Below are 27,904 nucleotides of genomic sequence, written 5' to 3'. Positions count from 1 at the left end.
GTGAGAGAGCCAGATCCTCAAATATGCCTGCAAGTCAAGAAGTGAATCTGCAGTGTGCTGTACTGAGGCAGGGTAGATGGAGCCTTACTGGGCAGGGAAGGGGCCACCCTGCAGCAGCAGCAGCGCTGGGGCTCGCGCTCGTGCGACGCACCCTGCACCTCCCGGCCCCGCAACCAAGGAGGGCTGCACGGAGCGAGTGCTCTCCTCGTCGCTTAATGCCTTTCTTAAAAGGCAGTATCAGCCTTAATTACTAAAATGATGCACTTGCCAACAGAATAATGCATAATATCATCTTACTCCCCACCTCACTTCCATATGTAGTCCATTAATTAATGCCTTTACAAAATGAACCTTGTAAGTAACAATTTAGTCGTGATTCCTGTAAAGTCTGATTTTGACAAAAAGTGCTCGTGATGAAGCAGCAGAAATGCCAGCTGCCCTTTAGTAAAACACTTTCTATAGTTTGTTTGGATTATGGGACATCATTTTTTCCTGTGTTTTTTCTCCCTCCTCTAAGGGGATGCTGCCTGGAAGTTAGCTTATCTAGGTTCCCAGATCACAGAAGAGATCTTCAGAGGCTTTCATTCTCTAAGGACAGATATCTGCTGCAGGTAGATTAGATGGTATAACAGCTAAAAGGAGGGGGAATAAATCTTTTTTTTTTTTTTTTAATTGTAAATAAATACAGCCAATATCGGCTAGAGACATTTCTGTGCCACACTATGGTCTTCTGGAGTCTTGCACGTTTTGGTTTTAGCTTAGTTAATCACCCACAGTTTGGTTTAGTTTATTTACAAATTGCATTTACCTCAGATATTTCGTCTGTAACTGTAAAGTGACTCTAGGGCTACTGGAGATTTTAAATGTATCGAACAAACTTGTCCATTTCCTGACTGAAACTTCAGTTCCCTATTGAGCTGCTGAAACTGAACTTAATCTTTACATTTGTTTTCAACAAACTAATCACTGCATATGCTCAGCCTTACAGAAACATTAAATATTATAGAAATACCTATTTCTGGTTAGTGACATCTCTAGCAAGCAGTGCTGATGTTTTTTGGCCTTAATTTAGAAAGGTATTTGGGCATATGCTTAAGTTTAAGCAAATTCATTTCTTGCAAATCTGCAGGGTAAAAGTCAGTGACTGTATGATGAGGATTAGTGTAACTATTAATGTGGCCATTGAATGCGTTCTGCTTAGCTGTTCCTTAAAAACTTCAGTGTAAAAATTTTCAGTGTTCTTTCAATGTGAACTACCTTCTTTCCTGTGGAGGAGGTCTTCCAAATGAATTCTTACCCCTCAACTCGCCCTTTTAAAAATTTCCCTTCAGGTTTCCCAAAGGTGCATGGTTCCCAAGAAAGAAAATGATATTCAGGATGCATGAGAGCCCTCATTTCATTTGTGTAGAAGATCACACACAGTAACTGGAAGGCCCAGTGATAATGCTAAAAGTAGATGATAAACAAAAATTGTTACAGGAACTTTCTGAAGAAAACTGAGCGCGCGCGCGTGTGTGTATATATATGTATATATTTGGATTGTGATCAGTGTAGTCATTTCATGGAATTAAGTTACCAGTAACAAAACATACACCAGCTCTTCTTATAGGCATTTTTGCCAAGGCATTTTGTATTAAGAAATTCTGGAACTGTCTAAACTTGGCAAACATTTCCCCTTCATTTAGGGGACATACAGAGCTGACTTCAGATTGGGTTATACAATAAGTGTGTTTTATGTTCATTTTTCAGGTATGTTACTTATTATTATGTAATCTGTGGTTTGAGTAGGCATGGCTACAGCTGAACAGAAATATTTAGCAGTTTGCATCTGATCGGTATCAGCTTTTCACTGGTGGTTACGGGTGCCTGACGTGTAACCCATACATATCCTCTGCAGAGAAAAAGATCCCATTGAGAACATTTGTCCCCTTGTGTGGGAATAGTGCATTGCATCCCCTCCCTGTTCCTGCTGTGTGATGCATTTTTACCTGCAACAGCGAGTGGATTCATCAATCTGAACTCCAGCTTAACTCTGGCTGTCTAGAGCAAATCAAAGACAAACCAAAGACGTTCAATATGATTAATTTTACTCCCTATAAAGTTAACTTCTGAATTTTTAATTGGGAATAATGCAAGAATTATGTTACGGTTCTTGTGTTGCTATGTGTCATAGAATCAATTCCTTTCTATTCCACTCCTTCCATCCATTCTGATGTATCTCAGAATGTGCCGTGTTGTCAGCAGCAGTCCCACTAGTGGAACAGTGTTTGGCTAACTGTGAGTGTGTGAAGAACTGGACACTCGTGGGATGTTTTTCTGCATGTTAGTTTTTAGTTCTACTTTCATTCATGAAACTTCATGGAATTAGTCTCTATAATGCAGTAAGGCAGGACTCCCTCTTTTCCCTATTCCATCTTCATGCTCCAGTGCTAGGGAGTAGTAGTGCAGAGAAATCTTCTGAACAGGAGAAGGGGTGAAAAACTTTTAAGTCATCCAAGAGTAAGGAAAGAAAGGCTAGAAAAGGGTGTGGCTTGTAGTGAAATTCCACATGGCTTTTTCTTTTCTTTTTCTTTTTCTTTTTCTTTTTCTTTTTTTTTTTTTTTTTCCTCCCTTGGAATATTTTGTAAATCATACTTTACAATGTAATGTTGTTGGTTTTAGTTCAGAGAGTTTTCGGCTGTTAAAAGTATTTTTATGGGGGGAAAAAAGGTTGGCTGTAAATGGCAGCCTTGATTATATTCTGTTCCAAAGAGTTCAGTGAAAGACTAAAGGATAAGGGTAAATTATGTCTTGAAATGTATATGTGGTTGTCATTTAGATCAGTAAGCTCTACAAATACATGAATTCAAGTTCTGCCCTGAGATCCATGTATGGTTATAAGCGCTTGCCACAGATTCAGTGTGGGCCTGAGCCAAAATTCATTAAGGTTATTGAAAGGCCTTTTACCAAGTTGGTTTGGGGATGGGTCCTTCATGTATATTTTTAAAACATACATCTCCTGCTATCTTAGGTCTTGGTATCCATACATATCATGGAGATTTTTGAAATCATTTTTTTGCCAGCTCGTATCTGGTTGTATATTTTCAATGGGGCTTCCACAGCAAACAGGACTGAGGCAAAAGTTACAAAGCTTTTCATGAAAAAAAGTAAGTGTTTTAATGAGAATTGGGCAAAACAAATTGCAGTTTGAAGAAAGTATCTGGCTTTCTGAATCCTGTCTAGTATCACAATATCTAGCAATAAGTACTGGTCCAGCACCCAGATTTACTGCTTGTCAGCTGCTGTATCTCGTTGTAGTTCTTGCAGCATATGAGAGGCAATGTTTTAGTTTAACCCGAATGAAACTGGTGAAAGGGTCTTTCATTGAAAGCTGATCTAAGTTTACATCAGGTTTGCTGAGAATATACACACTAAAAAATACTGTGAATCAGTTAACTTGTGCTAACATGTAACTTTGTGATAATTTGTTATGAACCGATTCTCTGATGTTCTATATCTGTGAATAATATGCACATAAATAATAAATTTACATGGTAACATTTGAGAGGAGAGAATTCAATCTCTTGGTTGTTATTAGCTATAGGACCCCAAATGAGAGCAGAAACTCTCCTGTGTTACTAGTAGTGCACATAGAGACTTGAGTTACTTTTTCAGTAACTTCATCTTTCTGACTTTGTAGAATTGAGTGGAAAAAAAAAACAATGCTGACTAGAACATTGGCAGGAAATTCATGATGAGCTGGTTTTGTAGAGCTGAGAGCAGGAGGGAAACATAGATGAGCATAGATGCTCTAATAGGACAAATTGTCTAAGGGACAGAGAGAGTCCAGTTCACTACCGCATTGTTTATTTTGTCTCCAGAGATCTCTGCTCAGAGAGGTTTTGGTGAAACCCACTCACTCCCAAATAGCTCAGGTATACAAAAATAATGATATTAACATATGCTTATTCTCATTTTCTATGTCTCTTCTAAAAGATAGATATTTTGTCTGGCATTTTCACTGCAAGTTTTGCAACAGATGTGTGGAAGTCACCTGCACTTGTCTGACACTTAGCAAGTTCTTCTTTAAAACTGTTGAAGCAAAATGAGTATTGCAAATGGAAAATATGAGAAATTAGGTGCATTGGGAAAAATGTGCCTCTTTTTGCTCCTAGTCCTCGTTAAGAATTATACTTGCTCAAAAACGAAGTTGTATGATATAGGATGATGTGCATTACTAATGTTGGAAGTAAAGCATATATTTTCTTAATACATTGGCAGAATTATTCAAAAACAGTTGACTCTTCTGTAAATATGGCCCTAAGGACAGGACGACCTTTGGTTTCACAAATGCCGTACGCATAAATTCAAATTGTCCAAGTTTCCAAACACACCCAACTTCTTAGCAGTATTTCGAACTTTCAAACTAGGACAAAAAGCCCTAGTACTGGGGGAAGCGGGGTAAATCTAGCGTTAGTTTTTTTAGGCTACAGAAAGGCTTATTGCTGGGCACTAAAGAGAGATCCTTTTCTGATGACTGACTCGTGTGCTGAGCAGCTGGTCTGAATCTCAACATACGGATGAAGAGAATGTTCTTCAGAAACAGGAAGGGTGACTAGAGATCAGTAGAGCATCTTCTCTTGGTCCAGTTTGTTTCTACCATTGCAGAAACCATTCTTCAAGAATTCTAAAATGATGATTTAGTTTAGTTTGGGTTACCTGCTTGGGAAAGCTTCAATCACTCCATGGATTTCAAAACCATGGAGTATCAATTTTGAGAAATCTCACAATAAAGGTCCATCAGTTTTCCAATCTGATAAATGGGAATAATACCCACTGGGTGGGTCAGATTAGTTGCACGTTACACATTCATGAATACTGAGGTTCTCCTCTGAGCATTTAAGACAAAAGGTTCTATTAAAGTGCAAAGTATTGTTATTATCTTTGTCCTTTATACATATTTAAATAGTACATGATAATCATCTCTGTGAACTCTTAACTATTCATAAAGATGACTGTCAGTTAGAGGCCTGAACCAGTACTACAAATCCAAATATTTAAAATGATAGATTGTATTGTAATCTTTCGAAAATTATCTATAACCTTAGTATGGGAGTTTTTTTTTTAAAAGGTTTTGTAGCTGAGTGATAAGTAGGAGTTTTAATTATTGGGATAAAGACATCCAAGTAGGTATGAGGAACCTTTGGCAATGGAGAGTCCTCTCTCGTTGCTGCAGATTCAGCTGAGGGAACAGGGGAAGGCTGGCAAGGTGAAGGGGCTGGTTGAACCCTTGCTCTAGGTCTTGCCTGGTGCGGCACATCTGAGCATAGCACGTGGAGACCCTCCAACTACTTCCATGCTGACTGAAGTTATTTTTTCAGTTTTCTGCTTCTCTTTCCCAGGAAAATGTCACGGTGGCGTGGATTAATCTGCAAAATAAGTATCTAGTTTGGCCTCTAGTTTATCAGCCAGAAAATCAGTGTCCCATGTTCCCCAGTCTGCAGCAGTTGGACCAAGGCAGTTGCAAACACCAAGAAGCTCATGTGCAAGGGGAAGAGCGGAGGCTGGAAGTGTGGGCAGCACCTTTCCTTCTACAAGCATGTCCCACAAGACTGTGTGTGTGGTGGAGGTGGCTCCTGCGTGTTTTTCCAAGGGAATCCCAGGAGCTGCCAGAGTGAGAGCGTTGCCTGCCCTTGCACATGGCTGCATCCAGGCCCTGCTTGTGCAGGAAAGAGCAGTCGGCCCTTCATCCATGCTGATGGAGGGAGTTACTGTACTCTTTCTTTCAGTTTATTTTACCCTCTTGGTATGCAGAGTATTCTTTGTTAATCTTCCTTATTTATTTAAATGTTAATTGGTCCTTGTTAATTTGGTTTTCTGTGCTGAAAGCCAAGGTCAACAAGGAGTCTTTCCACGTTAGCTCTTAGCGTGATTGCGAGGTAGTCTAATGCTTCTTGGAAAAAAAGGAGCAAGAAACCTTCCCTCTGTTTTTAATGCAACCTTTGTGTTAGGTAAAGGTTTGGAGGTTGAAAGAGAGAGGTAAAATGTATGTTCAATACTAAGTGAAGGGCCTTATTGATTGAAAGGGATGGGTAAATTAAAAGACTGTTGTTTTGAAAGCAAAATATCACTTGACCCCAAAGACGCGAGCAATTGCGGCCCTGGGGTTAGGTATAACAACAACGTTGGTTTTTGGTATGGGAATGCTAACAGTGGAACTGAAAAACAGATTTTCCCTTTTACTTTTGTTTGCATATGCAACTTCAAACTGCTGCTTTTGTTACTCGGAAAGCAGTCTCTTTTGAGAACACCCTTCTTTCGGCTGGAATGACCATTTTACGAGATAAAAGTAAGATTCTTTTTTCTGAAGCAGATTCTGTTCCATGGGGCAAAACAAACAGAGCTATCATAACACTTTAAATAGTAATCAAATATGTTTTTCTGTTTGCATTCAAAAGGGTGGAAAGGTAACTTGACAAGATGAAAGAAGAAACCAGATTTGTGTATTTTCCCCTTCCCCAGTTACAGGTAAAGAGTTTTAGAAAAGACTTCAAGGCAAAAAGAAAAAAGCATAGAATATACTGTTATGGTGTTATTTTTGTCTTTCATTTTTATGACAACTTATTTGTACTTAAAGGAATCTTTCCAAAGAGTTAAGAAGCATCATTAAATAAAGACTGTGAAATGTGCAATATGGCTTATTTATTTAAATGTTAATTGGTCCAACGAACACTTCTAATTAGCTCTATATTTGCTTAGCAAAAAGTTTTACAAATTCCAATTGTGAAAAGCAGCTATTTTGAGCTGGTAAGCATGTTGCAGAATCAGCTATGATTTTTCTATAGTTCTCAGCCCTTGAAGGCACAATTTAATTTTTCATGTATGCATACTAGCAACGGTAAACACTTGCGAGTGTAAAGAACCTTCTTTAATTAGCTGCACAACAATTAAAGGATTCACAAACTAAATTGAACCCTGTCTCTGTGCTTACTAGCTGAATTCTACCACCTGTCACAACAGCACTTTGTTCAATCTGTTATGCAAAATCATTATAGCAATATAGCTGGGGAAAAAAAAAGAGAAAACAGCAATTATTTCTTACTTTTCTCTTGAATGGGTTATTTTGGGTTATACTGATGTCAGGTTCATTGAAGCTAACCTTTTGAAATCTGTAACAGCATAATACTTATATGGCAGGCTTAGAATAGCTAGAAGACTATTTTGTTTTACCCTTTTAAGAGTGAGGAAGGCACAGCCGTAAAGTACCATACTTTCTCTGATCATTTAAAAAAAAAAAACCCAACTGTGCTAACTCCTGCAGCAGCCTGTTATTTCTCTTCGTCAGACAAGAAAGAATGACCAACATCTGATAGTACAACGTACTCTTTCATTATTAAAGATTACAAACTAAGGCAAAAACAATTTTAACAACACCGCTGGCTTTTTAAAATGAGGAGAGTTGTAGCTTTGGTTTACCTGTTCAGTCCTCTGACATTTGCAACTCTTCCCCATCTCTTGAAAATATAATAGCAGGCAAAAATAAAACTTAAATAATGTCTAGTATATTCATGTGCTAAGTTGGTGGGAGTAGGAGGAAGCCTAAACAGGCGCTCAGCGAAAAGCAAAAGCCAAGCTCTGTGCATGAGGCTCCATACTGGGCAGGAGGTGGGAACGGGACAAGAGGGATGGGGACACGGAGCAGCGTCTCCAGTTACCTGCCCTGTTACTTAATTTGGTTTCTTGCAGAGATCAACTGTCTCTCCGCTCTCCAATAGTCAGTTTTGATTCCAGTTAAAATTCACTGCGAAACCAATAGCGAGTGTTGGTGGGGTAATGAGTTTGAGCCGAGGCCGTTAGTGAGGAAGAGCTGTTTACATTTCTCGTTATTTTGCCCTGACAGCTGACAGGAATGTTGGTATCTCTGCCAGCCTTTGAGCCGGCGCAGGGCAGGTACGTTTTGTGCATACACTCACCATCGCTCAGGAGCTGAAAGTTAAGCTGCCTGCTGACAGGTTCCTGAAATCATATCAATAACATATTGTTAGCCCTTGCGATTGAAGCTAAAAGAGACTGCTGTTGGATAAAGGATACATGATACGGGCATTTCATAAGCTGGGGATATAAATGAATAACTCTGCTTATTCAAAGTTCTTAAAGTTTTTTACAGTGCAATTTTTATACCATTGTCCTTTTACAGTGTTTTTGGAATATGCAGAAAGAACAAAGAAATCCCTTAGGAATGTAGAGTGATTTCAGTAAAAATGTCCCTATGAAACTAGAAGTCAACAACCAAAATGAGAAAAAGCTTCTTCTTTGAAACCAATTTTTGAAATTGATTTGAAACTTTGAAACTAATTTGAAACCAATATTTTAATGTCTTAAATTCTCAGATAATTTTGCACTGAAGTATGAGAAACCTCGGTTTGCTATATGCAGCCTCTCTGTGCTTTCTCACATCAAATAAGAACTGTTTTATTCAGAGTTAGAAGATAAAGGTCCTTTTAATAAGGAAAAGAGGTGCAGTAACCACCTGTATATTTACAGGTACAGGTTCAATGTACTGGAATCGGTATAGCAGAAAAATGAGTTTCTGTTCAGGCAGTTGAAGCAATATCGAGTGTTTGTGAAGGCAGTCCGGGAGTATGCTTTGCTTTCAGCCTTTTGCTATCTGGTCCTGTAAAATGAAGAGCACTTTCACCCCCTTGTGAAAGCAGTTGGAGCCCCTCACAGGCTCCTGTGGTCAGTGTCTTGAAATCCAACCACAAAGTGCTCCCCTCCTTTTTCTTTCTTTTGGCTTTGTAATAATATTTTTTGCTGCAAATATCCAGATTCACACAGGTTTACAGCAAAGATGTATAAAATGATTGCCAGCTAGCCATCTCTTTGACATGTTGTGTTGGAAAAAGGAATAGTGACTTATTCTGCATGTAACTTCATAAATTAACATGAGCTAGAGAAAGTGAGCATGGACTGCTCATCTATACAGAGTATTCAAGAGCTGCAACTGTTTCACCGAGAGTTGGTTATGTTTATTTGCATGTTCCGAAACTATTCCCAACTACTGCAGTAAAAACCCTCTGGTTTTTGGTCTCCTGTGCTTATAACAAGATCTCTTCAGCTGAACCCCCAGCCTCTTAGGGGCCAAAGCCTCCAGGGATCCTGTCAGTTTTGCTGCGGGCTTCAGTCGGAGCTGTGCGTTACGTGGCCAGAGCTGCTGTTAGGGGCACGTTGGAGTAGCAGAGTCTGACTCCCGACTGCCTCTGCCCTCCTCACTGGACTTGCCGCTGTCGGTCATGCCCTCACTGCGTTTATCAGAGTTTCGTTGTCAGCTTTGTTGCCACTCACCTATCAACCAAGGCTAGTTGCCCAGAATATTGCAATTAACATCAAAATTATTTATAGGATTTTTATCCTGCAGACTTTCAGATATATTTTTGTATTTCTCTAACATTCATCTCTTCCTCTACACATTCATGCCAAGCTCTCTGCCTTTTTTATTAATGACCAAAACTCTTGTGGCCAGATAAAATGGGAGTGCCCAGGTGGCAGCCAGTGCTGTACTTGTTGGGATCCCGAAAGTCAGACTATGTATATAAAGTTATATATAAGTGTACATCCTGTTTTACCTTCACCAGTGCTTATATTGGTGCTTCCTTTGATTTAGACACTGTGTAACTCTTCATTTCTGTACTTGGTCTTGCAGCAAAAGGGTAGAAGGATTTCTCTGTTCATGTAGCTGGTGGTACCTGGCTGAATTCAAGATTATTGCAGAGATGTGACCCTTCTTAGCTGCTTGTGTGGCATCGCTGTGCTTTCCTTGGCTTATTCACGGCGCTGCCATAACTGTGTTGCACCATCATTCAAAAACAGAGGCAAGGTTACTGTGAGGCTGATGCTCTTACTCAGACAGGTGGCCATAATTTAAGAAGAGCCAGGGAAAAACAGGGCAGCATTCCGTAAGTCAGTTGCTTTTAGTGTATTCCTGTTCAGGATTGTGTTCCTGCTCAGGAAGCCTCCAGAACGACCAGCGTTGCTACCAGTAGTGAAGACAGAACCATTTTCTAACTTTTCGGAAATGACAGTTTGAAGAAAGGGAATGTTTTGTGCATGTTTTCTGACCTCGGTGCAGACTCGGTGCAGATTAGAGCAGGTGTGGAAGGAGGCTGCCGGCGTCTTTGTGGTGCGCGGGGAGCGCTCCCCGCACCCTGCTAAGCCTGACGCCCTCATCCCGCCGCCAGCGCGGAGCGGGAGCGATTAGGCGGCCTCTGAAGTTGCCAGCTCTTCTGTTTGTGACAGGAGTCAATTACGTTAAATGACAACAGTAGCAATCTATCGTATCAAGGAAGGTGTGCAGAGACCAGAACACCAAAGGTAAAAGATTTGTAGTTTTTAGTGTTGCATTTTTTGTGAGTAATAACGAAGTACTTTTTCTTTCTTTTTTTTCCCCCTAAGTCTAAGTTAATGTTGAGATTCCTCATGTATCTCTTTCCACTTAATTCTGTACAGAGTTTGGGATCCCCAGAAAGGTAGAAACAGCAAAGATGAGAGGCATCTAAACAATATTTGCTTCATTTTTCCCTTACCTGTTTGTCTGCCAGCAAACCTGCCTCTTTAGCTACATCCTTTGATCCTTCCAGTTGCACAGAAACCAAGTCTTTCTCAACATCACCCGTTTTGTGGAAATTAGTATTAAAATAACTCATTAGAGGCATTCATATCTAAGAATCACTGTGGTGCTCTAAATCATGTTTTCTTGCCACAAAGTCCATGTGTTATAGGGAAAGGAAAAATAAATCAATGGGTTGAAGAAAGAAAGGAAAAGGAAGACGGAAATTGGACGTAGAAGGGATTAACAGCCAAGAATCTCAGTTATTAAAATACTAAAAATCTTTTATAACATTTTAACTAACAAATTTTATGCTGACATGTCCATCATGAGTTTAAAACACACGCGCGCACACACACAGAGGTTTTTTAGCATTCAGTTGTGTTTGATAGGGTGTGGGTTTTTTTTTTTTTTTTTTTTTTTTTTTTATCAAACCTCATATCTGGCATCCTGGACTAAGCAATAGGAGTCAGGAGTTCTGGATGTTTTTTCCCTGGCTGCTTTACAGAGGATGAGCTATGTATTTAAGTCAATATGCATGATGAGCTTTTTCCTAACTGAGATATGAAAAAGATCAGTTAGGATTTTTCTTTTCTACTTTGCTGAAAGCTGGACTGAGAATCTTGAAAATTTCAGCCCCATTTTGGTCTGGGAAGCCTTCCTAAAAGCGCTGAAATTGGGAATTTCTGAGTTTTTAAGTACTTGCATTCACATTATGATACTGAGCATTTCTGTACCCATCGAAGGGGGATGCAGACCACTTCTCCAGCATTTTATTGATCACCATATAGCTCGATGAGTCACTGATTTTATTCCTTTTGACCAAAGTTAAAACCATTTCTTGGGCATGTCATTTCTGTATTGATATCATCACAGGTAGCCAGTGTGTTTATCGGTGCCTTGTCCTGTCCACTGTCTATTTCAGTAGTATGCAATTTGGAACATCCTTGATTGCCTTACAAACCATTTTGTGATAATAAAACCAAATATGGTAGTGTTGGCTGACATCTCTGTGATATTATTTGGCATACCATGTATTTCTGCTTCAATTACAAATTGGTTACATCTTTTTCAAAATATGCATGCCATTAATTACATCTATACTTGAGACATCTTTTTTGCTCCCTTAAAGCTGTGTTAATCATTCTTTTTTTTAGCCTGGTCAGCACGCAGATAGGGTTGGCTATGGGCTCTTTAATTTGACTGAAAATAGGCTAACCTTATGCTCTTTTTAAGTCCTAAAACTACAGTTGAGTGTGCAGTGTCTTTCCATATAACTAGGTCTCTTGTTCCACTAGAGAAAATTACTTAATTTGTTAGAGAGGGTTTTAATTTTTTTTTAATTTTTTTTTTTAAAAAGGTTTAACTGTAACAGTCTTTACTTAATAGACCTGGGATTGCAGGGAGGTGATTAATGTGAATTAAAGGATCTCTATGACATAGGACTAAAGGGCAGAATTACTTTGTTGTTGGCAATCCCACTAGTGCAATTTCATTTCTCCACAAACCAAATCTCCAGCTTCTTACATGACGTTAAAAAAAATTAAAAAAAAAATCTATTTATGTATTTTCATAGGGAATGTGTCTTTGTCCCTTGAAATCCTTCTATTTATTGCAGTGACACCTACTGCTGAGAGAGCTGATCCGCAACAGCATCGGTTACTGTCAAACTTGGCCAACAAGCAGTTCATGACTCAACCAGCAGATGTTTCTGTGGCTCGGGTCAAAGGGAACTTATGGAGTCAGGATTTTATTTCTTCACTCCTAGCATTAAATGCCAGGGAAGTCAACACTAGGTGCAGACAGTTGACCTGACCAGTAGCAGGAGGAACTGAACTAGGACCCTGAGGATCTGCAAAGACCAAAGCATTAGTGTGTAGAGCCACTGTGTTGGCTACAGTCCAGTAGTTTCAGACAACTGACTATCTGATTGCATGCCTGGATTTTAGTAATGATTTTATCTACTTATTTGATGATTTGTATGCAAGTTTATGCTTCTGACAGGTGCCCTCATGAGCAAAATCTCACTGGGCTATTTTACATGAATATTTCACTGTCAGTCATGCTTTGATCCTTGGGACGTATGTACATTTTACATTAGTTTTGCACAGTCTAGTTCTAAGTCATTGGAAATGAAAACTAAATAATCAACCCAGCATTACAGTTCTGCATTGAAATTGTTTCAAACTCTGATTTCAGTTTTCGTGTTCAGAAACTCTTCTTTATCTTTTCATAATCAGTGTAGGAGACCTTATCTTCCTGGCTTGACCTGACTGAAAATGCTGTGCCTTTTATTAGCAGTTGCCTGTATGGGGAATGCAGGATTAATAGGGTCAATATTATATTTAAATGTTACATTATGGGATAGAGTAGAGTATTCTTCCAGTTTGGTACCATGTCCTCAGGTAAAAAAACAATTCTTGGATCTCAGGACTATAAAAATAAAGAAAAAATAGAAAAAGGCTTTGACATGACTTCCAGGCCTTTTATAATTATTGTTATTATTTGTACTAGTGGGATTGTTAAGAGCTGAATTTTGAGATTTCTTCAATGTGAGGTGGGTGCCAGTGAGATTAATTAAAGTGAATGATCAGACAGGAGCTGTAGGAGATTGATCAAACTGAAGAGAGTTTAATCAGTTGTATACATTCCAAATTACATGAAAATAATACATTTTCTTTTAAAAATGCTGCTTCTAAAATAGCAGAAGGTTTAGTTTAATGAAGCTTTCCACAAATATACCTCTCATTTGAATTTAGGTATCACTCTTATCTTTAATTTTGTCATCAGGAGAACACTAAGGGGAAAAAAAGAAAAGGAGAAAACTGATGCTTATAAGCTTAAAAAATAATGATCCCAGATGCAACCAGTGCTTGGAAGAAAAGCGGGACTTAAAAAAAAAATTTTTTTTTAAGCTACTGAATTTCAATACCAATTATTTATCTTTCTCTTCTTTGGATCCAACTTCTTAAGTATATGCTGGTGAAATAGGATAAATAAGAAGGAAAACAGATTTTGCTAAGTCACATGCAAAGTAGCAATAAATCAAACAGCTTGTCTGCATTCTTCTAATCTTTCTATTCTAATCTGTGAGTGAGATGTATAAATGACCTCTCCTCTCCTCTCTGCTCGTCTGCCTAGATTGTGATCACAAGCAGTTCACAGTCCTCCACTCCATGGGTGCTACCAGCTAAAGGCTGTTCTGGTGATTTATCTTCTACTGATCAGATACCAGTCCAAAATGCTGTGCTAGGTAGAAAGTAACCTACAGCCTAACAGGTATTTAGAAACCAACTGTCTCCCCAGTTCAGAGTGAAAGCAATACAGCCTCAGCAAACAATTTTCTGTCCGTTAATGACTTCTGAAACTTAGAAATCCCTATGCTAACCCTTCTTTAAGACATAAAAACTGTTGTGGAATGAGTTGGCTCTGTTGTTGCTAAAGAGTACTTTGTTTTGAAATCAATAAGCAGCTTGTTTAAATATCAGTACTACAAAGCGGCCACAGTTCTGTCAAATGCCGTCGCCGCTCCCTCCTTGGCAGTATCCCTGCAGGAGCGGCAGGCGAGCGCCGCTCCGAGCGGCCCTTGGGCCCGGCCTGCGCCGCGCGCGCCGGCACGCGCTCCCTTGCACCCTGCGTGCGGCGGGCCTGCGTGATGGCTTGCCGTGGTTCTTCATTTATTTATTTTTAAATCCTTAGAAACTAAATATTATACAAAACCTAAACTCCATGAAGTGATTAAGAGTAATATCTTAATTACTGACTTGGTTTAATAGTATTTTGATAAACACAAATAGATAGGAGATGTTACCGATAGGCCACGTTATTATTTTTGAAAAGTCATTCTGTCACCTGCTAAAAGCCTTGTTTTCCCTGATATAATTATCCCCCAAGGAGAAGGACACCTACTTAGCCAACCAAAAGAAGAAAACTCCATTGAACTCAAGGCAGTTACTCATTTGTATAAATACGATTGAGAACAGAATCTGGCCTAATGTTTATTTCATTTTATCAGATTGGATAGTGCTGTCCTGGTGGCATTAAATACAGCTGATCTCTCCCCTCCCCTTCCATGCACACATGTTTTTGTTAAAATTTAACTATTTACATCTATGTCTCTTGGTATTGCCTACAAATCAGTCAAAGAAGAGTAGGTCATCTGTTCTGCCCTACTGTTTATATATTAATCATCTGGCAAATAAACCACTCGGTATCCTACCCACCTCAGTAATATTTGTGATGTAATTTGTTTGGATGCCCAAATGTCACCAGCGTTGATTGTAAGAGATGAAAAAAATGTACTTGCTCAGCACACCAAGCTCTGGGCTAAAATGTAAGCATGAAATCTCTGGTTTATTTTTGTAATAATGTTTACAGCTGTTTAATGACCCTGAAAGGGTTCAGTAGTCTGGTGTTCTGTATTTCTTAACAGGAGTGTATTATGCTTATAACAGCCTTAGTCAAACAGTTTCAGCTACAACAATAAGAACAATATTTAATAAAAATTCAATATATATACTGAAGTTTCTCAATGCCAGCTGTTTATCAGTTGCTAAAAACTGAAGCAGCCTGTATTGGGATATTCAGAATTTGTCAATGAACCACAAGATAATACAGATAGAAAAAAAAATAAATCTGGAAAGGTAAATACCAGATCTAAATTCTGAAAGCATAACTAACAGTATGTGTAACTCTAACTGCTCAGAGGATCAGGGCCAGAAAGACCTTGTTGTTTAAACATGTGAGCTTGTAAAGCATTACTTTGCTTACTGAACTGTAAATCTTTTAACTAACCTTATCTAAGCTATAATAACGGCACAACAGTGTTTTTTAAATGAGTATTTTCTCTACAGTAGTGAAGAGGGAACTGTGTTCATGTGTGTGTCCAGCACGAACAAGCAGATGTGAGAACTGAATTTGGTCCATTCTGTTTACAAAGATAGCAGGTGTGTGTATGCTTAGATACATATAGAGACATGTGTGCATGTATATATTTGTATTTAAACTGTTTTTATTCTATTTGCTGTCTATGTTTTTCTCTGATTCCAGCAGAAGGAAACCAAGCTTCTTATATTACATTAATGTAGTTGTGATGGCAGGCATTTCTGGCATAATAATTGGTTTTAAATTCCAGTAATCCATTTCAAATAGTTGCATAAAATCTGTGTGCTCTATTGAAATGGCTAAAATCAAAACTTTGGTTATTGATATCACGGGAAATGGTCTTGAGGGCAAAAATGTGAGTGAAATCAAAATAACTATTAGTATCATCAAAGGGCTTTGAATGTCTCATTGTACCTTCATGTGAGCGATGAGAGAGCATTTTAATAATACACATATCCAGTTGCAAATTTCATAAGCCAGAAGCATCGTATCAAACAACCAGGAAAGTGTCCATCCTGCACAAAAGGGAATGATCAGGTTAATTTTGGTGAGCTCTGTTTAGTATTTTTAATGATAAGAGCATTTGTGTGTTGGTGACGAATAGTGCAGAAGGGAATATAGAGGTTCCCCTTCACCTCGTGGGTGTTGTAGAGGGTGGCCAGGTGGTGAGAAGAGGCTGTGACCTGACTGACTACTGGGACTTACGTCCCCATATTTGGGGCAGGAGGTTGGGGAGCTGCAGAGGAGCCACCGCAGAGCTGGGGAACTGGAACTGAGTGGCCCGAAGCTCGAAAGCAGGAGCTAGAGGGTTGCTGGGCAATGAAAGCCCTGAGCCCACCTGGTGGCACATCCCTGTCTGCTCCTAGATGTAGACAGGGATGATGGATAAAGAGGGAGAGGATGAAATTGCTAATTTTTTTTTAGAGAAATTAGGCAAATTAGATTGGGTTATCTAATTCATAGTGGAATGATGGATGAGGAGGAGTTTTATTTCTGTGGGTACAAGATGAGATTTTTGGTCATTTTTGCAGTGAATGGGCTGAGGAATCCCGAGAGTCTCATGTCCCTGAGAACTGAGCAGCAGCAGTGTCCCTGGGTCCCTAAATGTGGGACCCTGGAACTGGAGGAATGGTGCAGGCCAGGACTAAATGCTGTGATTATATTTTGTAATGGAACAAGGGAAAAATGTGGGAAGAAAGAGGCAATACAGAGGCAGGGCACAGGACCGAAACAAGCTGGGGCAAGTAAGAGTGACAATATAGTTTAAGTAAAGAATTGTAGCATTTTGAGGTTATAGTACCTGGACCCTAGCAGTTCAACAGCTGATTAGGATACATGGTAGTTAGAGTCTCTGTTATTTCTCACTAAAGAAAGGCTTTGCTGCCCTTTCTGCATGTTTCATCAAAAATGTATAAATTTCCCAAAGCCAAAGATAATGTTAATGGGTCAGACTCCCCAGAACTGATTCAAAACTGTTGATATTTAAATTAAAAATTATGGGTTTGATCTTCCTCTTTATGTTTTGTTTTCCAACTCTTTCTATCTGTGTCTTATATTATACATGTCTATATGTGTGGAGGAGATAGAAAGTAGCATTTAAAAATGTAATTGTTATGTTCCAATTATAGATGCTGTTTTTACTTTTAATAAAGTTATTTTTGGGAAAAAAAAGCAACATAATAGCCTTAAAATCTTAAGCATAAACCACCTTTCCCCCTCCCCTGGATCATAATAACTGAATACCATAGGTTTCAACTGATGCTTGAGGTTAAACATCAGGATTAAAAAACTCCACTAGGATCTGTCAGCATTTGCAAACTTCAATAGAGCATAAAATGCTGAAATTAAGTACCCAAACCTTCCTGTGTATGTAAAGGCACAAGTTTCTATTGAGGTTAACTGAATAAATAAAAATTATTACTGTATTTATCAAGCTATTCAAGAGTAATGCCAATCTGCAAACTCTTTTCCAAGCATTGCTGAATACATTTATGTCTTTGCATGCATAGTATTTCTTGTTTTTTTTTTTTTAAAGTTATTATTTGCTAACATGCCGTGTTTAACCATAGTAAGGAGAAATAATACCTGTGGAACATGAAATCCAGACAGAAAGTAGACTGTTTTGGGAGATTTCTTTTTGTGGAAGTAGATAGATCTTCAGATTCTTGAGCAATTTCAGATAATGACAAGCTCAACAACTACAATTCTGTCAGATGTTTAACAAATCCTTCTGAGCATGAAGTTTGGTTTGTTTCAAAAGCTAAGCAAACTTTCAAAAAGTGTTCAAAAATATATCTTCATGTACCCACGTTTTGAATGATTGTGGTCTGTAGAGCAGAAACCTTGCATGGAAACCAGAAATGTGTGTTTACTATATAGCTTTGGGTGCATACCTGGTGTGAACGTGGTTCCCCACCTATGAAACTGATGATACTGCAAGTGGAAGTTCAACGTAATGTACAGTCCTATGTATTATAGGCATCTTTTCCTTTTATGTACTTTTATATCACAGTAATATAGTTAAGGAAATATTGACAGCATGTAAGTAATGTGTCTCCAAAATGAAATTGAGTCTGAACAGTGAACTTTGAAAAAGATCTGCTTTACATCTGAGCAAAATTTTGTGGCTTGTGTTCATCTTTAATACACATGCGTATACACTTCCCCCTTTTCTCTTACAAGACCTGCATTGTATCACAAACTCAATCATCCTGTCGAGGACCAACTAGGTCTCCTCTTGGAGACCACCCATGCTTCTTTTAGGCCCTGATCCTGCAAATACTTAGGCACGTGTGGAACTTTGCTTTCAAGAATCATCCTTTGAAGTCTACTGGACAACTCCCATGAGGACAATTACATGCATTTTAAGCATGTGCCAGATTTGGGCCTCAAATTGTCTAGCAAGTGGCCACTATGAAGCAGCATGAGGAATGGTGTCCACCTGGAGCATATATGCAGGCTGTGTAGAAGGCATAGTGAGAAAATGCTTTTGTCCAAACCAAAGAGGAAGTTGACCAGATTAATTATGTAATCAGTTATAGAATTCAGTAATTTTAATAGTGAATAAAGTGTCAAATCACTCCACTGAACAACACAGATCTTAATTATGTTCTCATATAACATTATAGCTCCATAGTGCTTGCGAGTCACTAATGTAAAACTTGGTATTTTAAATAGATTTTTATAGATAAATTATTCCTATATAGAGTAGAGAAGTGGCAAGGATAGAAGATTATTGTGGACAATTATGCAGACCAGCACAGAGCACTTGTGCTTAACAAACAGCTTTGAATTCTAATTTTCTGCAATATACGTAGTGTAGGTACAATTTGTAGTCATTACTGTGTATTAGGAAAGTTATTAAAATTCTTAAACTTGTCGAGGCTTTTCACAACACCTTCCCCAGATTTTAATTGGTTTTATCTAGTTCTATAAGAGAGCTCTTTAAAACAAATCAAAGTGCCTTAAATCACATGTCTTACCTATCGAAGGACAGAGATAGTCTCCTGTAATCTGGCAAGTTTTCCTAAGAACTGAAATCTGAAGGTTCTCAACGATGAATTAAAAGACTTGGCAGAAGATAATTTATGTGCTTTTGATGGGCTCAGTTTCAAAATGACAAAATAACAATGTTTTGTAACAGAAGGGTTAAATCTTAATCTCAGAGGTTTACAAAGCTGCTAGTCGCAGTCTCCTTAAAATTTAATATACCTCGTTAATGCTTACTTGCAAACACTGAAGGATTTTTATGATTATAATCATGTGTTACAGCACCTAGTACTGTTTCTAAGCAGCATACTAATCAGCTTAATGAGATATTACTGCACTTTTTGTTGACTAAAGCAAAATCCCTTTTATTGTTCTAAAGCTTGTCCTTTACTTTATTTTTCCCCCAAACATTATCTTGTTTTATTGTACACCAGTAAATATCATACCATCATTTTTTTGTCAAATCATAAAACTATCTTTCTCATTGTAGAATGTGTAATATATTGAATATGGTTAATGGAACTGAAAGTTATAAATGGATTTCTATTCTGTTTTTTTTTTTTTTTTGCTGGCTTTTCTAATGGAAATGGGAGAGATGCATAACATTTATTTTTTGATAAATTTAGAAATATAAACAGGTGCAATTTCACAAGATAGACAAGGGAGATGGTAAAAGCGTGTACCCCTTCTGTAATAATTAGATTTTGAAATTGTGACATATTTTTAAGTAATAATTAATGATTATCGGTAAAAGTATAGAATGATGAAAGCACATATATGTTCACAATTGTATAGCGCAGTTGGCGCTTAATACTCTTTTTATTGTCTTACACTAATTCCTTTGCATTATTATGAGTAGGTAAAACATAAAATGCAAATCGTATGTCCGTGATTCAATACTTGTAACTCTTTCACAGTCTGAATGTAAAATATCTTCTGATTTTCAGAGATGGAGGAAGCTAGTTTGTGCCTTGGTGTCTCATCAGCTGTGCCAGAAGCTGACGCCCATCTCAATAGCACCATACTCAATGGACAGTATTCAATGAGCCAGAAGCTGCACCAGATCACTTCCCAGCTCAGCCATGCCTTTCCGGAGCTCCAGAACAGGCAGAATCCAGAGGAGAAGGCATCAGTGCCATTAGAAGACAAAAGCCACATGTCCATAGCAAACCAGCCCATCAGCAGTCAGATGGCTCTGTTAGCAAACCAGCTCAACAGAGAGGTTGACACCAGTTTGAACGGGCGTGTGGATCTGCAGCAGTTCTTAAATGGACAAAACCTTGGGATTATGTCTCAGATGAGTGATATAGAGGATGATGCCAGGAAAAACAGAAAGTACCCATGTCCCCTCTGTGGGAAACGCTTTCGATTTAACAGCATCTTGTCGCTACACATGCGCACTCATACTGGAGAGAAACCATTTAAGTGTCCGTACTGTGACCATAGAGCAGCTCAGAAAGGCAACCTGAAGATTCATCTGCGCACTCATAAGCTTGGCAACCTTGGCAAAGGTCGTGGAAGAGTCCGAGAAGAAAACAGACTTCTACATGAGCTGGAGGAGAGAGCAATTCTTCGGGACAAACAGATGAAAAGCAGCCTCTTGCAGCCGCGACCCGATGTGAAAGCACAGCAGCACACCCAGCCAATGCCCCTCGCAAACTGCAACTTGTCGGTGCCAGCTAATCACAGCACACCTGATATTTCAAACCCTGTTCCCTCTCCAAAGCCAGTCAGCGTCCAGGAAGAAGTGGTTGCTCAGACAGCTGGGTTCAGGTGCACGTTTTGCAAAGGCAAGTTCAAGAAGCGTGAAGAGCTGGACAGGCACATAAGGATCCTGCACAAGCCTTACAAGTGCACCCTGTGTGACTTTGCTGCCTCACAGGAGGAGGAGCTGATCAGCCACGTGGAGAAGGCCCACATCACAGCAGAGTCGGCGCAGGGCCAGGGCTCCAACGGCAATGGGGAGCAATCCACCAACGAGTTTCGGTGTGAGGTGTGCGGCCAAGTGTTCAGCCAAGCCTGGTTCCTCAAAGGCCACATGAGAAAGCACAAGGATTCCTTTGAACACTGCTGTCAGATCTGTGGGAGGCGATTCAAAGAGCCTTGGTTTCTTAAAAATCACATGAAAGTTCACCTGAATAAGTTATCTGTGAAGAACAAATCTCCTAATGATCCTGAAGTACCTGTCTCCATTGGCAGTATGTCCCAGGAAGCTCATGCGAACCTATATTCAAGATACCTATCGTGTTTGCAGAGCGGGTTTCTTCCTCCAGACAAAGCAAGCTTAAGTGAACAAAATCAAATCTATAACAAAGGAGATATGCCCATGAAAGAGAAAGAAGTCTTGGGGAAACTCCTTTCACCCATTTCTGGCATCGGTCACAGTATTGCTGAAGGGGATAAACATTCTTTACTGGGCTGTCTCAATCTGGTGCCTCCTCTGAAATCCAGCTGTATAGAAAGGTTACAAGCTGCTGCCAAAGCAGCAGAGATGGATCCAGTAAACAGCTATCAGGCCTGGCAGCTTATGGCAAGGGGAATGGCCATGGAACATGGCTTTTTGTCTAAAGAGCAGCAGATACAGCGCAGCCATGAAGACACTTTGGCAAATGCAGGAGTTATGTTTGATAAGGAGAAGCGGGAGTATGTGTTAGTAGGAGCAGATGGCTCTAAGCAGAAAATGCCTGCTGATTTGGTTCACAGCACTAAAATGGGCAATCAGAGAGACTTGCCAAACAAACTAGACCCTTTAGAAGGCAGTAGAGATTTTTTGTCACATGGTATGAACCAGGGACTCGATTACAACTTACAAAGTCATGGAAACGTAAAAGAAAAGCCAACTGAGTGCCCTGACTGCGGAAGGGTTTTTAGAACGTACCACCAAGTAGTCGTTCACTCCAGGGTCCACAAAAGAGACAGGAAAGGAGAAGATGAAATAATTCAAGGTAATCTCGATGAGCGACGTGGATCTGGAAGCGATCAAGAGTCTCAGTCGGTCAGCAGGTCGACAACACCGGGCTCCTCTAACATCACTGAAGAAAGCGGAGTAGGTGGAGGCCTTTCACAGACGGGCAGCGCCCAGGAGGACAGTCCGCATCCTTCCTCGCCCTCCTCTTCAGGTATGCCACCTTCTTCCCTCTCTACTGAAAACTTAACAGCTATATTTGAAATCACAGCAGCAGAGTAGTTTATGTATTCTCTTGCTAGGTCGTTTCCTAACAGCCCTCAGAGACTTGGTGTTATATGCCAGAACATCTGTGTTTGGGTTCCCTCAATGCCTTTGAGGTTAATTCTCATTTCACCCTTTTTTTCCCCTTCCAAGGGCAGTTTTGCTAGCTTTTAGCTATCGCTTCAACACAGCCACAGGCAGCAGTGTTCAGAGTCTGTGCATTCACCAATGGGAATGGCCTTCCTGGGGCCTCTCCCTCCAGATTTTTGAAGGTTTTTGTTTGTTTGTTTGTTTTTAATCCCCTCCTATTCATGGTGAATAGAATATTTATAGTGAATTCATGGTAAATTGCAGATCTTTCCATTTCCTCCATGTAGAAGAGTGATACTTCTACATGGAAGAAGAAAGATTACTTCTTTGAGCAGTAGTTGAAGAGAGTGTGATTAATAAACAATGTTTTGGCTAACCTCTCTGATGGCCCTTATTCCCACAACCAAATCAATTAACTGAGGTAAGGATTTGTATCTGGCTGTGGGACTGATTAGAGAGAGAGTCAAAAATATAAATGACTAACTTTCTGATCACCTTTTAACTTAAGTGCACATTTTAACATGTATGAAGACTGCTGCTTAATCCACATCATGAAAGTACAAGAAAAAAAGAAATCAGACCTGAAGATTTTAATTGCATTGTATGTCACGTTAACTTACTGTGTATAAAATAGCAAAGCAGATAGTATTTCACTGGAGATGTCTATAAAATATTGAGCTTCCTGGTACAGTTTTTAAAGTTACTAGCCTATGACTGCCGAAATAAAATCTCCAAGTAGTAACAGGTAAGATTTCTGGCTTCATCTATATTTCCAAAGTCACTTACTAATGGATAGTAAATTGAAAGTTATATCTTCAGCCCTTTATAAAGAAAGCACCTCGCTAATACTGTAATCATTCTGCAAGCCTAACAACAGAGGAAATCATGCCATAACAAATACTCTGTTACTAATGGCAACATTGATTTCTGCAATCAGCCATTAAGTCTAGAAAATGAAAGACAGTTTGAGGTACCTTAAGGCATTACATTGCCCACTGTTAAAGAGCTGGTAGCAGGCTGTTGAGGGTAATTCCTTTTAGTTTTTTTTTTTTTTTTTTCCCCAGTTTCGATAAATATTTTAGTATTGGAGCCAATTCACTGTTACAGTTATTAAGTATGTGCCAGTTTATTTTTGTTGTTCTTGTCATGCTCCAGTATACTCTACTTCTGAGGCCAAATTAATATAAAAATAAAGTGTTAGTTTGCTGGCTTATTACAAACCAGTAAAGAAATTGTTAAGACACATAAATCTGCCCTCTGCATTCCGCAGATTCCTATAGTACTTAATGCTGTTGTTTAAATACCCATGAAACACACTGTCTACTCTTAGAGTCATAGCCTCGTTTACAATTTATTACTGGTGAGACGCATTAGCAAATTCTGTGTAGGAACAAGGGTAACAGGCGAGAGCTAATTTCATACTATATATAGTTGTTCAGATTGTTTTAAGAGGATTGAAAATATGTCAGGATAAAGAAGATTATTTTTTAACTTTCACTTTTAAAAATCCTAAACATTCTTCTGGGGAGGGGAACCCTGCTGCTCTTCTAATACAGGAAAAAAAAAAAAAAAAGACCTTTGTTTTGCTATGCCATAAAGAGTTTGAAATAAAGGATTCTCAAATTGGTTAAAACCTAAATTCCTGGATTGTTTAGAAAAGTTGAAGAAAAAAAAAAACCCAAAAAAAGAGCCCTTGAGTTTTCCAGTGGTATTGAACCAGAGATTTCAAAACAAGGCATCTAAAAGTTAGTGGGTTTTGATTTCCCAAAATCTTGAATTCCAGCCGTTCTAGTTCATTTAATGTGGCGTTGTGGGAAGTTTTTCCTCTCTTCAGAGGCTAAAGGTAACATTGCAGTGTTGTGCTCTGTCTGGTCACTAGTTTGAAATTATTATTAACTTAAACCGTTATTTTAACTGCTGTTAATCAAATTATGTATTTTCACACTCGATGCATTTATATGGAAGCACATAAAAACGAAAGCAAAATGTGTGTAGTTACAATTGCTAGAAAAATGTTCGTTTTTACTGAAGAAAAATGTACTTTTTATTAATATCTGATTATCTCCTTTAGCCTACTGTGAAATCTAGGAGGGCTCTGAGTATCATATATCCTATCACACAAAGAGTGCACATTTTTATAACTTCTTAATCAGATGAAAAGAAAATAGTATTGCATTTTTCCTGAACAAAATCTAAATATTCTTTAGTCCTTTAAAATAAAATTTTATTACTGTGTTGCTATTGAAACTTTTCATCTTTATGAAGTGTGCATTTTATCACTACCTGTGAAAGATAAACGTGTACAATATAAAGAAATCAGATTTTTAGAGTAAAGGAGAATTAAGTAGTCATTGAGTCCTCTATTAAGAAATTACCGCAAAACACAGTTTTACAAATTTCTCAGACTGCATAACAATGTCTCAAAACTTAATTTGCATCACTTGATTCTTTTTTTTGTTGAAAACTGGGTCAGTAGGGCCTGAGAAACTGTTTTTTCAGATCTTAACCAATGAATTCTTCTTTATAAATTGGTGCTCTTAACATGATAGTAGTTCTGAATTCATCATAAAAACCTTTTTACACAGTGCCTCTTAGAACAGATCTCCAGAAGAAGGCTTACAATGAGTGGCAGAGAAGTCTTTGTTATCTGATGTAATTCTTTGCAAAGGAGGATTGGGAATGGAGTGCCTGTTTAAAAATGTCTAGCTCAGGCTGAGAAGAAGAAAGGGTCAAGTTTGCAATCAAACAGTTATTGCAGAGATGTGTGACTGTCACTGGCTGGGCTAATGTGGTATGCAGCTGTTTGTTATGTGAGTAAAAGAATGTTTGAATCAGTGAACATGTGAAAATGACTCCAGTGAACCAGAAAATGTGTTTGTTCTTTAGCTCTCCAAACTGCTGAGAACTAAGCTTAAGATCAACTGCTAAAACTAGGACCTCTGACAAATTGAGAGGTCATATTTTCTAACCGAAATGAACGAAACTAGTCACACAGATCAGTTCCCTGTGTTTTTCCTTGTTTTATCTTGTTTTTTGTTTACTTTTGTGTGAAATTATGAGAGGCAAATAAATGTCATTTCTGTCTCCACATACAAGGCAGAGGGAAACTGCTGTAAAAAATATGTGCCTGCACGTACTCTCCCCTTTGCAGGAGGCGTCTGTGCGGAGCTGCTGTCTGGATGGCTCTTGTCTCAGTGTGAGCACACTGCTGAAATTCATTTTGCACTGTCAGAGCAGAGACCCAGCAAAGCAGAGCTGGATGTCCGGTCTTATTTCCAGACCTCGTATTTTAAACAAAACTTGCATTGATACAGATTTTGCTTAGGAATGAATGCATGGAATAATTAAAACTTAATGTAGTAAGAAATGATACTGTTCATTATATCTAGCGGGGTAGTACCTTCTGCATTTTCCTATAATTTTGGTGTGGGGATAATTGAAGTCTTGATAGTATGAAAGGGGTAATTGAATGCACTGACCCTCCAGTTCATTAAATAAAGTAGGCCAAGTTACATGATCAATGGAAAGCATAGGGATAAAAAAAAAAAAGAAAATAAAATATGGTTAATATATATTTTTAAACCATTTAGTCTTGCATGCAACATTTAATGTTGACTTTTGAACAGTTTGCTTCATCAACTGTTCTGGAGTCTTTCGGAGTCTTTCAGTCTTTTTTTTTGTGGGGAGGGTGTAAAAAATGTTTCCTTTTTTAGGGAGAAGAGCTTTCGTTATTAAGCATAGAGTTTCAGCTCATATTTATGTCCTTTGACAGAACACATAAAAAGCTTTTGTACTGGGCATCACAGCACAGACCCAGGAAGACAGTGATATGATACTTCTCTCCTTCCCTTCTCTCTCTCTCTCTCTCTCTCTCTCTCTCTCTCTCTCTCTCTCTCTCTCTCTCTCTCTCTCTCTCTCTCTCTTTCTTTCCTCCTCCCCCTCTGCTTTTTTCTTCCCTTTTCTCTCTCCACCATTACAGAGATAGTCATCAAGTGCTCCATGTGAACAAAACAGCAAAAAAATTTTAAGTCTAAGGATTAAGATCTTCAGTTTTTTTTTTTTTTTTTTTTTGCTTGTGCATTCCAATTGTTCTTAAAATATTTGGCAATGTCAATTAGTAACTGAGCAGAGTTAGCTGATGAACACAATTTTCCACTAGACTGAGCACCCTATTGTTGTCGAGCTAACAGCAGATTTCTGAGGTCATTATCATTCCCTGGTAGCTTGGCCCAGCTGCTTCGTGCTGCAAAAGCCAAACTTTATACTGGAGCTGTGGGATGGCAGGCAGCAACAGGGGGCTGGGAAGGGAGGAGTGGGAAGTTGGCTGGGAAGCTGTGCAAAGTCATTAGCATCTGAGGAAAGAGAAAGTAAAAGTTTTGAGGTGTTTCGAGGGAAATCTGCTTTGAAATCTGCTTTCTAATCACGCTTCCTGCTTCCTTTTATCCTTCCTTTCTACCTCCAGGATTGGTTTAGTCTGTCAAAGTGAATGATAAAGTAAACAACAGAAAAACATAATTTCTGTCACTAGTCAGTGGCAAAGGCAGGACTTTAGCTCGGTGCCTCGAGGTTTCCTTCAGCAGGTATTTCCCGTTTGCAGGTCATGGGAACGTGTTGCTTTGCGAGCAGCGCATGGGCAGGGCTCGGGGAGCTGTTTTACCTTTCCCCTCCCCTGGCTGAAGCTGTTTGCACTCGGGAAGCATTTGCAAAAGCTGAATTTGAGAGTTGGGATTGATACACGCTGCTTTGGCAAATTGTCTGCCCCAGACTATAGCAAACGGAGCTTTTGCCATAGATGTCTTATTTAATATTGTCATTTCCTTCTTTTTTTTTTTTTCTTCTTTTTGTCTCTGCTGGTTTCATTTGGTATCAGGTTCAGCAAGATGCAAAGCTACACTTTTTTAAAGCTCAGCTGTGATAAGCGAGCACATATGCAGCCTTTCAGTCCTTGATATGGAATAGTGTACATGCTGCTCCATGTTTGTAAGAGATTTACAGAAGCTTGAGTTGTGTATATTAAAGCTGTGCACATCTAGACATTTGGGAAAGTACTTAGAGCAAAGCTGCCGTGGGTGCAGACCTATACTAATAACCTGGCAGAGATTCAGCTTTTACTCTTCCATAATGCCTTAAATTGCCATTTCTGTCAAAAGGTCAGAGGTTACTTGTGGGGAGCATCACTGTGGTCCCAAATCTGTTTTGTATTTTTTATTCCATGCTGGCTTAAATTGCAGGCTTGCTTCATTTTGCTTAAACACGTAAAAAAACAACTTTAAGAGGCTTATTATACAAGTAGAAATGCTATAGCTAAGTTTCTTTGGTAATGCTTCAACATTATAACATTAGTTAATGATGTTTGAAGGGCTGGACTTTGTTTTTAGGTGCATTGCTATAAATCTGGGATCAATTCCACTAACACGAGTGAAATAATAGAATTAGCCCCAACATTGCTACCAACAGCCTGTACTCTGTTATGAGGAACAGCTGCAAAAGGGCACTGTACTAAAAAAGAGAATAAGAAAACACCTCCCTATCGTGTCTTTGCAAAGCACATGCTTTATGACCTCTGGAGAGGGATATAGTGAATTTTGTACAAGGCAGATGTCCAAAGTCTGTTGCAAAGGAAAGGACCCGGCCTGGTTTTCTTTTCTGCCTCTCGTGATGTATTCAAGTAACTTGGCCTGTTAGTA

At 38.9% G+C, this 27,904-nt stretch overlaps 1 protein-coding gene across 1 annotated transcript in view; it reads left to right on the top strand.

The window, feature by feature from the left end:
• Positions 1-27,904, top strand: part of ZNF536 (zinc finger protein 536) — a 324,478-nt gene that overhangs the window by 136,465 nt on the left and 160,109 nt on the right. Inside the window, exon 7 of the mRNA XM_026042304.1 lies at positions 19,906-22,077. Coding sequence (XP_025898089.1) covers positions 19,908-22,077 — 2,170 coding nt within the window. The 5' untranslated portion in view covers positions 19,906-19,907. The remainder of the gene's footprint in view (positions 1-19,905; positions 22,078-27,904) is intronic.

Source organism: Nothoprocta perdicaria, unplaced genomic scaffold, assembly GCF_003342845.1.
Source record: "Nothoprocta perdicaria isolate Ctin4 unplaced genomic scaffold, notPer1 scaffold_30, whole genome shotgun sequence".
Lineage (NCBI taxonomy): Eukaryota > Metazoa > Chordata > Aves > Tinamiformes > Tinamidae > Nothoprocta > Nothoprocta perdicaria.
This window is presented reverse-complemented; position numbering and strand designations above follow the sequence as displayed.